General features: G+C 47.9%; 1 protein-coding gene across 8 annotated transcripts; it reads right to left on the reverse strand.

Moving 5' to 3' along the window:
• On the reverse strand, window positions 1-10,701 carry CBY1 (chibby 1, beta catenin antagonist). 8 transcript variants are annotated; one of them, XM_059404592.1, is made up of 6 exons: window positions 10,604-10,648; window positions 7,169-7,292; window positions 3,739-3,851; window positions 1,849-1,954; window positions 1,650-1,768; window positions 1-618 (listed from the first exon to the last, which is right to left on the reverse strand). In XM_059404592.1, exons 3-6 carry the CDS (start codon window positions 3,814-3,816, stop codon window positions 538-540), a joined length of 384 nt encoding a protein of 127 aa, XP_059260575.1. In that variant the 5' UTR covers window positions 3,817-3,851; window positions 7,169-7,292; window positions 10,604-10,648; the 3' UTR covers window positions 1-537. The 8 variants fall into 8 exon arrangements, with proteins under 8 accessions (XP_059260575.1, XP_059260570.1, XP_059260568.1 ...); XM_059404587.1 differs by having other exon boundaries at window positions 3,739-3,854; XM_059404585.1 differs by lacking the exon at window positions 7,169-7,292 and having other exon boundaries at window positions 10,614-10,701.

The following is a 10,701-nucleotide window of genomic DNA, read 5'->3' on the forward strand; positions in this document are numbered from 1 at the left end:
TGATATACCATCATTTAATTGTGAGAAAGTACACAGGAAAGTAGCACAAAAATAGAGTTTTTGTGGAAGCCTGGGGCTCGCCACCAAGAAGCTGAAGCCAGATGAGGGGTGGATTTGGAGAATTCCTTAAGGGATCCCCAGGGAGGTGGTGCAGAGCCAGGAGGGCTGTTCATCCAAGGGCCCCAACACAGGACTCTAGAACTGCTGGCGCCACGTCCTAGATACCAGCATCAAGGGTGAGGCAATGAACTTCAGCTGCTGCGGCCAGCAGCCTCTGTCCAGTGAGGCCGAGCCTGGGAAGGTGCGTACGAACGTGAAGTCACCACTGGACAGCACCCCAGGGTTTGTTCCGGCCCACCGCCCTGGCCTGGGGTCCCGGTTTCCACCAGCACGTGGTACCTTCCTGCTGGATCTATTATATGACCCTCTCTCCCAGGACCTAATCCCCTAGTTAGGCTACAAAAGACCCTCAGCCACATCCTACTCCTCTGGTCGGTGGGCTTCTCCCTTTTCTCCTGATGAAGGCCTTCACGGGCTTCATTTCCTCCTGCGGCTGACGCTTTTCAGCTCCTCCAGCTCCTTCTCCATGAGGTGGGACTCGGCGGTGGTCTCAGACAGCTGAAACGAAGCAAGAGGCGGTAATAGACCAGCACCCTCTGGGCTGTGCCATGACTCCAAGGTGCCCCGTGCCCTGGAGAAAGGCCCCCCTGGCCTCTCTCTACCCTGCCCCCCCCAACCAAGGGAACCCCTTGGGGAACCCCGAGGGTCTCCAGTACACAAAGAACAGTCCTGACCCACCCTCCCAACATTGTGGTCACGCGTTCACTGCCTTAAAGACAGCAGGCCTCGGGAGATGATAAAGGCAGACCATGGGCCATCCTAAGGCTAAAGAATTAGGGGTCTGAGTTGTTTCTGAGCCGTAGCTCACATAATGGTGATTAGGGGGAAAATGCCTGAAAAAGAGTGCCACTTTCCTCATTCGGGTCTTTCAACATACTTGGGGTGGAGGCTACTCAGGACATGGGCATAAACTTTACTCTCTGAAGCAGAAGACAGCTTACTGCCGGGCCGTGGGGTGCAGAAGGGACTATACTTCTGAGCACTTCTCTAGGCCAAGTGCTTTACTTGGGTTATTAACTCAGTACAAGGCCACTCCTCTTCTGGTGCCTGTTTCACCCATGAAGACACTAAGCTGCGACACACAGAGCCGGGAAGGAATTTGCTGAAGTCACAAAGCCCATGGCGCGGTTGCGCAAGGACCGTGGCGGGCTGGCTCCAGAAGGCAGGACAGCTCTGCCGCGACCCGGACCCATCTCACCTGCACCCCAAGGCCCAGGAGCCTGTGGAGCTTCCGCAGCCACAGGAAACCGAGACCCGCAAAGAGTGTGCTCCTTGGCAAGTCTGGGCCCGCTCGATAGGGGCCCCCTCCAAGCCGCGGGCAGACTGCTTCCTGGAACGCCTGCATCCCGCCCTCCGTTCCTCCCTTTATCCACATTCAGTTCAAGTCTCCCACCCTCCGACACGCTCCTGACTCGCAGAACGACTTGCTCTCTCCCCTGCGCTGACGCTGATGCCCGGCCCGACGCAGACTCCAACTGCTCTCTCCCGCAAGGAAAGTACGAGGCATCGCTTCCCATCGCCCCCCTCACCATGTCCAGCAGGATGTCCACCTTTAGCCGCAAGAGATTGTTCTCTTCCTCCAACTGCTGGTTCCGCCTGCGGAGGCGCTGGGCCTCCCTCCTGTCCACACCGCCGCTGATCCCTGTCTCTGGCAGAAGGACAGAACCGGCAGTTACACGGGGGCTCTGTTTCCACGGTCTTGGTGGACACCACGGCGGATCAGCCCACCTGCTATCCACTGTCCGTTTTCAAACTTCAGGCTTTGCCCGGCCAGGTTCATAGTGGGGGTGCCGTAGTCAAGGCCCAGCTCCACCTCCCGGGTTGACCGATCCAGCTGTGGACGAGACATCACCCGGGGGTTCAAGAAGCACATGGACTCCAATCCCTGCGCCTCTCCTGCTAACAGCGTGACCCTGGCAACTCATTTCTTTTCTCTAATCATCACTGGGCACATTTCATAACTTTTGTTCAAAGTCAGAAAATCAAATAAGGTACAACAAAAACTTTTAATCTTAGAAGAAGGAATCTTCCACTTTATTATACATGTTTCCCAGAAAAACTGTAAGCCGAAATCTGAATTATTTGACATCTGCTGGGCACTTCACAGTTTAAGAAATCCTACTATAATTTTTTTAAAAAGATTTTGTTTATTTGAATGAGAAGGGAGAAGGTCAGAGGAAGAGGCAGACTCCTGGCAGAGCTGGGAGCCCGATGTGGGACTCGATCCCAGGACTCTGGGACCATGACCTGAATCAAAGGCAGTTGCTTAATCAACTGAGCCACGCAGGAACCCCCTCCTATCAATTTTTAATAGAGCAGAAAATCCTTTTTAGAGGTAATAAGCCCCTACATTATTCCTTGTTTACCATGGAGCTCTACAGGTCACAGAACAGGCATGAAATGGGGGCACCTGGGTGGCTCAGTCGTTAAGCGTCTGCCTTCAGCTCAGGTCATGATCCCAGCCAGGGTCCTGGGATCAAGCCCCACATCAGGCTCCTTGCTCAGCAGGAAGCCTGCTTCTCCCACTCCCACTCCCCCTGCTTGTGTTCCCTCTCTTGCTGTGTCTCTGTCAAGTAAATAAATAAAATCTTAAAAAAAAAAAAAGAAAGAAAAGAAAAAAGAAAAGGCGTGAAATGCTAACACCCGATCTGCAGTCGAGCTGGTCTGTAATGTAGTTTTCAGAGTTTCTACCACTCACTCAGCAGCCCTGGGGTTGCGGGACCAGGCCTGGGCATTTCGGGGTACATGCGACCAGCCCTGCACTCCAGAAGCTGCATCTAGAGCTTCAACACACCCCTGAGCACCACTAATGATGGCAAAACATCGTCCTTCAAGAATGAATTTGATTCTCAGACACAATTAAAATCAATTCCTGGCCAGGTTTTGGGAATAAAGTGAAAGCAAGTTGGATACCATTTGGGGACAAAAATCATCCTGAGAACGACTGTTTTACTAGGTTCTTGAACATGCTCTGATGATGATTTCCAAACAGGAGTTTAAAATGGTTTTTTTGGGGAGGGGGTACATGGGTGGTTCAGTCAGTTAAGCGTCTGCCTTCAGCTCAGGTCATTGATCCCAGGGTCCTGGGATCGAGCCCCACATCGGGCTCCCTGCTCAGCAGGGAGGCTGCTTCTCCCTCTCCCTCCCCGACTGCTTGTGTCCTCTCTCTCTCTCACTCTCTCACTCGCTTGCTCTTGTTTCTGTTCTCAAATAAATAAATAAATAAATAACAAAATAAAACCTTCTTAAAAATGTGTTTTTTTAAACTCGCAACTCCAAGGCTCGCACACTCTTCTGACTGAGCCAGACAGGTACCCCAGGAGTTAAAAATATTTTTAGCAATGGCAATAATACAAATTAGAAGGATGTCTTCCTTACAAGGAAGCCTGCTGGGGCTTCTGCAGCCGCAAGAAACCAGGACCCACGCAGAGTGTGCTCCTGGGCAAGTCTGGGCCCGCTTGATATGGGCCCCCTCCAAGCCGCGGGCAGACTGTGCTTCTTCCTGGAACGCCTGCATCCCGCCCTCCTTCGCCACTGGAGGACCACACCCTCCGTCAGCCACCAGGCCTGATGCTCCAGTCCCTACACGCTGGGATGGGCCTCGGTGGTGATACTCACGTTATGCAGGTTGGAGAGAGACGCGGACTTCCGAGGGGGTGTCTTCTTGGGACTGAACGTGTTCCCAAAGAGAGGCATCTTGGGCCTGATGAAGGAAAGGTCGGTGCTCTCTTCTACTGTTAGAAAAAGTCACAGATACAAACAGATGGGTCAATGACCTTATGCCACCATCCTCCGATCACGGAAACATACATCTTTCCACATGGCTCTCAGCCCTCCTGGGGAGGGCACCCATGTTGAGAGCTTGCTAGAAGAACGCTCCGTGCAGCCCTTGTGTGAAACTCCTCAACTCACAAGCACCCCGTGTTTATTATTCTTCTTGTAATCCCCCACTGAACAGAGGAGGTCTAGAAAGACTAAAGTCCTAAGTGGGCATGAGCATTTCAGTGCAGACCTGTGGGGGTCTACAGTTTCGTCACCATGGACAAGGGCCTAACTTGCCTGTTTGGAGTTTTGTCACACAAGGTGACATCACCAGATTTATAATCTAGAGCAGGGAACGCAGTCCTGCTTGTTCCTGGATGCTGGGGACAATCACACATGGGGCAAGAGCCCCTGCACAGACTCTATCTTAAAAAAACGAAGCTCTAGGGGTGCCTGGGTGGCTCAGTCGCTTAAGTGGCTGCCTTCGGCTCAGGTCATGACTCCAGGGTCTTGGGATCGAGCCCATACTGGGCTCCCTGCTCAGCGGGGAGCCCGGTTGTCCCTCTCCAGCTCCCCCGTGCTTGTGTTTCCTCTCTCCATCAGAATAAAATCTTAAAAAGAGAGAGAGAGAGAAATGAAGCTCTATACTTCCAGAGAGAGAATGGTGCCCCTCACTCAGTCCGAGGTCAGAAGGTCAGAAGGTCTCCTTTCTGTGTGGCTGGTGAGGTGTCCAGCTGAAGGAGGAGGCCCACCACGTGGCAGGGCTGACAACGGCCACCATGTGCTTTTAGCCCATCGCAACCTACTGCCATTCATGCTGGCCCAGTGAAGTCGATTTACCGACACTGCCCATTTGGGGGGTGGGGAGGTGGGGTAGATATTTTCGTATATTTATGTGTAACACAGGAAAGTATACAGATAGTAAATGTATGGCTTCATGAATTTTTACTCCACACACACACACACAAACACACATGCACACACATGCACGCACACCCTCCAGACCAAGATACAGAACATTTCATCACCCTCAAGCCTTGCCCAGCAGCCCTGTATCCTTGGATTCGTGCAGGATGTCTTCTGTGTCTGGTTTCTTCCCACTCAGTATCATGTGTGTGAGACTTGTCTATGTTCTGTGTAGCTACACTTTGCTCACTCACATTGCAGTAAAACAGTCGACTGAGTAAGCAGACATTTGGAACTGTTTTCAGTTCTTGTCAATTAGAAACACTACTGCGGAGAACAGGCGCGGACATGAACTTCTGTACGCGTTAGTACGCTTCTCTGACTCTACTCCCGGGGGTGGAACTGTGAAGCTGTCAAACCTTCATATATTCAGCTCTAGCAGGACACTGCTAAATGGTTTTCCAAAGCGGTTGAGACAACTTCTATGTCCTGCCAACAGTGAACAAATTTTTGAACTTTGGGCATTTCCTATCTTTTTCATTTTATTTACTCTGGTAGGTATGTAGTTATAATGATTGAGTGCTTAAACTGTTCAATTACATTGAGTACCTTTTCATATATCCATCAGATGTTTGGATAACCTCGTTTTGTGACATAGTTGTTCAAGTCTTTTGCCACTTTTTTATTTTTTAAGATTTTATTTATTTATTTGTCAGAGAGAGAGCGAGCGAGCACATGCAGACAGAGGGGCAGAAAGACAGCGAGAGACGCAGGCTCCCTGCTGAGCAAGGAGCCAATGTGGGACTCGATCCCAGGACACTGGGATCATGACTTGAGCTGAAGGCAGCCACCCAACCATCTGAGCCACCCATGAGTCCCTTGCCACATTTTTTAAAAAAAGATTTTATTTATTTGACAGACAGAGATCACAAGTGGGCAGAGAGGCAGGCGGTGTGGGGGGGTAGATTTTGCCACTTTTCTATTGGGTTTTCCATCATTTTCTTACTGATTTGTAAGGGCTCTTTATTTATGCTGAATATATGTCCTCTGTTGTAGAGAGAGAATACTGAAAATATCTTCTCCCCATCTGCGACTTGTCTTCTTGCTTTCTTATCGGTTTCTTTTTGATTAAAGAAGTCCTTAATTTTAATGGAATCAATTTTATTTAATGATTAGTGTTTTGTATCCTATTTTTGTATTTGTATCCTATTTGTATATTACTTGTATCCTATTTGTATCCTAATAAGCAATTTTGCCTACTCCAAGGTCATATTTTCATATATATAACCCTTTGCAAATTTTATTGTTTTAGCTTTCACATTTAGGACTATGATTCATCTGTAATTAACCTCTGTGTAAGGTGTGAGACAGAGGTCAAGGTTCATTTCTTCCCAGATATTACCCTATTTTAATTTATAATACAAGTAGTGGGGCACCTGGGTGGCTCAGTGGGTTAAGGCCTCTGCCTTCGGCTCAGGTCATGATCTCAGGGTCCTGGGATCGAGCCCGCATCGGGCTCTCTGCTCAGCGGGAAGTCTGTTTCCCTCTCTCTCTCTGCCTGCCTCTGCCTACTTGTGATCTCTGTCTGTCAAATAAATAAATAAAATCTTAAAAAAAAAATACACAAGTCGTTTAAAAAGATCCTTCCAAGAAACTGCAGAGTGAAGATAATCATAACAAAAGCACAATGAACAGAAGGAAACAGAGCTCTCAATTTTCCTACTCCTACTTATAAAAATCTTTTCCCAACACATTCTGAGACAAAAGCAGTAATGAATTAATTGGGTGCCTGGGGGGCTCAGTTAGTTAAGCATCTGCCTTTGCCTCAGGTCATGATCTCAGGGTCCTAGGATCAAGCCTGACACCAGACTCCCTGCTCATCGGGGAGTCTTGCTTCTCCCTCTCCCTTTGCTCCTCCCCCTGTGTTTTCTCGCTCTCAAACAAACAACACACACACCACCCCCCACCCCACCCCGGCAAAAAAACACACAGTAAGGAATTAATCACATCTGACAAGAAGCTGGCCAAAAAAAGGAGAGAACTTCTCAAGACCAGTTGAAACAAGGTTTATATCAACTATCATTAAAAAGATTAACTCACTGTACGAATCCATCAGTTAGGAAGACATGCACTCTATGAGAACGTGACGAAAAACCATGCTATTTTCAGTGATGTAAAAATTAATGTCACTAAGATTAAAGATGAAAGTCTAGAAGCTTGTTTGGAGGTTTTACAATAATACAGACGTTCATGTCCGTATGATTTATAAATAAATAAAAATAAAGATATTTGGAGCAGGTGTACTCATGAAAGTTTCATTGGTAGGTGTGTATTTTTAATTAAAAACAACAGTAGAGTGACTCAGTTGTTAAGCGTCTACCTTCAGCTCAGGTCATGATCCCAGGGTCCTGGGATTGGGCCCCGCATCGTGTTCCCTGCTCAGCGGGAAGCCTGCTTCTCCCTCTCCCACTCTCCTTGCTTGTGTTCCCTCTCTTGCTGACTCTCTGTCAAATAAATAAATAAAATCTTTAAAAACAAACAAACCAGCAGTAGATTCACAACCTAGGGGATGGCATTTGGGCCAACACAACACAAGGGCTTGGACAGAGAAGAATGCTTCCAGCATGGGGGCAGATGGGACAGCGCTGGGGACCAGGATGCTGAGGGAGACTGAAGCTGCACTATCATGTCATCCAAAACAGTGGAAGGCTCTGGCCTCGTTCTGCTGGACAAAAGTAAAAGGGTGGGAGAGGGAAAGACGATCTGATGACTGTAGAGGGCAGAACAGGAATGGAAAGGGCCTATCTGGGAAGAAAGAGTTTAACTGCCAAAAAGAAAAGAGTGCAGTAACACAAACTAGTATCACTTTCCGCAGAGCCACCATGGGTTGGGCCAGATGCTGAGCACACTGCAGCAACCCTATTAGGTACGTATTTTCTTTTTCTTTTCTTTTCTTTTTTTTAAAATATTTTATTTATTTAGGGCGCCTGGGTAGCTCAGTAGGTTAAGCCTCTGCCTTCGGCTCAGGGATTTTATTTATTTATTTGAAAGAGAGAGAGAACACAAGTAGGCAGAGAGGCAGGCAGAAAGAGAGGAGAATCCCTTCTAATCATTAATTAGCAGAATCTCAGCTCTCTGCTGAGCAGAAAGCCTAATGTGGAACCCGATCCCACACCCTGAAACCATGATCCGAGCTGATCCCACATCCTGAGACCATGATCCGAGCTGAAGGCAGAGGCTTTAACCCACTGAGCCACACAGGTACTTTCTACCCATATCAGGGATGAAAAGACTAGACTAGGGCGTGGACAAGTTAGCCAGTTTTCCCCAAGGTCCACAGTCATGGTCAGTCGGCTAAAGGTATATATTGCCCTTGTATAAATAACTAGTGGGGTTCATCATAAAAGCATTTTCATTCACCATACTGGCAAAACTTAAAAGATAAGTAATATCCAATGCCAGTGAGGGTGTGGAGAGAAAGACACTTTTGTTTTCTTTAGGTGGAAACAAGATGTTATAATTTCCCAGTCAGGCAAAACGTAGCAAAATTTTAAATGTGCACACTTTTTGGCTGTCAGATCTTCTAAAAATGTATCCTCCAAAAAGAATTGGACATATACACACATATGTTCCCTGCTGTTGGTAACAGTGAAAAATAAAAAACAATCCAAAATGTCTGCCAATGGTTGGTATAGGCAAATACATTGTAGCACATTCTTCCAATGGAATGCAACAGGACAAGTAAAAACACTGAGGCAGCTTTATATGAACTGACCTGGAAAGACTTCCAACGCACTCTAAACATTAAGAAAGCAAGATGCAGAACAATGTATATAAAGCCAGGAGAAGACAGAAAGAAAAAAAAAAGGGGAAGAATATATGTACTTTAAAAAAAAAAAAAAATTTTGGAATGATACACCAAACTCCTCACTGTTTGGAGGGAGGTAGGATGGCTGGCTTTAGTGAAATCATCATTTTATAGGTAAAAGGTGGTCAAGTGGTAGAAATTTTATATGTTACAATATCAAATTATATTATGTAATATATTAAATGATATATATTATATTAAATTAAAGAAATATACTTCTGAGGGTGCTTGGGTGGCTCAGTCGGTTAATCAGCTGCCTTCAGATCTTCATGATCTTGGGGGTCCTGGGATCAAGCCCTAAGTCGGGCTCCTTGCTGAGTGGGGAGTCTGCTTCTCCCTCTCCCCTTTCCCTACTCTTGTTCTCTCTCTCTCTCTCAAATAAATAATGAAATCTTTTTTAAAAACTAAACAAAAGAGGGATGCCTGGGTGGCTGAGTTGGTTAAGCCACTGCCTTCAGCTCAGGTCATGAACCCAGGGTCCTGGGATCGAGTCCCGCATCGGGCTCCATGCTCAGCAGGGACCCTGCTTCTTTCTCTCTGCCTCTGCCTGCTACTCTGCCTGCTTGTGCGCGCGCTCTCTCTCTCTCTCTCTCTCTCTGACAAATAAATAAATAAAACCTTTTAAAAAAAGAAATATACTTCTGGATTTAATAAATTACAATGATGTTCATTATAAAAAAAAAACAAAAAACAAATGAACAAAAAACCAACTAAAAAGCAGCCCCTAACCTTCCAAACACCTGGAGACGTCTGAAGAAGGAAAAATACTTGGCCAGGTCATTCTTGGAAAGCCTGCCACTGTGCTAAGAGTACTAGGCCTGAGCATATCACTTGGACACAACAGACCAAGTTCCAGGTCTGGCTCTGCCCCTCAGTTGCATCCTAAACCTTGGCCAAGTTACTTTCTCTCCCAAGGTTTTAACAGGGGCACTTCCCTCGTGACCTCATTCTCATAACCCTTAAGCAGAGAACTATCATGAATATATTTCAGATGAGGAAAAGAAAGTGTCTGGACCAAATGCCTTTTAAGTCATATCCAATAATCCACAAACAACTTTGGCTGAGACCCTAAGCTCTGGAACACAAGTGTGGACCCTAAGGTCCCAGCTGCGCTGAGCCCCTTGGCACAAGGTAGCGCTCTCTCTAGTGAAACTCCCTAGAGTTGAGGGGGCTCAACTCTAAGTGAAGTTGGTTCCCATCATGGCTCTGCTGCTCAGCCCCACTGGGACACACCCCCTCCCCAGCTTAATGCTCTCTGGGCCTCAGCCTTATTTGTAAACAGGGATAGCAACAGTACTCACTTACATGTAGTTCTAGTGTTTATAAAAAGCCGGGGCATCTGATACTCACAACAACCCTGAGAAAAAGATCGAGGTAAGTATGCCTCAGGAAACAGACAACTGAGTGTGAAAGAAGTAACTCGTCCCCATCACAGGGTGGGAAGGTGGTGGAACTGGGCTTCAAATAAGGTCTACTCCTCTGAGTTCATGAAAATTACTTCATCGCTGTGCAATGCTTTACAGTTTGCAATGGGCCATAAATCACATTATCTTTTTAAAATCTAACAAGAAGGGAGGGATTCTCAAAGAATTCAGAGCTAGCCAAGTACATGCCACACTGATACTCTGCCTCCCCGAGCCGCTGGGCTCACCTAACGGTAGAGAACAAACGTGCGCCCGCACGCACTCTCATCCTCTTCGCAGCCGATCTGCGGTGAGGAATTACCAACCCAGTTTATAATTGAGGAAACCCACTTCGAGGAGGGCGACCATCCGCCAGCGGCGAACCCAGCCTCCGCCCTCTGTCCCGCGCCCTCCGGCCGCTCCAGCGGTTGAGAAGCCCTGGGTCCCTGGACAACGCCCGGGCGTCCCACCCCCTCCTCGGGCTCTGGGGCGACGCGGTGCTCAAACCTAAGCGCGTCCCATAAGGCCAGATCCACAGACACACCGATACTTGCCGGAAACCGCGTGCAGGGGTCCGCGTCACCCGCCGCGACCACGACTCTGGCGTTGCTCCGCCCCCTCCTCCGCGGACGTGCGCACGCG

The sequence above is a fragment of the Mustela nigripes genome, chromosome 6, assembly GCF_022355385.1.
Source record: "Mustela nigripes isolate SB6536 chromosome 6, MUSNIG.SB6536, whole genome shotgun sequence".
NCBI classification, from domain to species: domain Eukaryota; kingdom Metazoa; phylum Chordata; class Mammalia; order Carnivora; family Mustelidae; genus Mustela; species Mustela nigripes.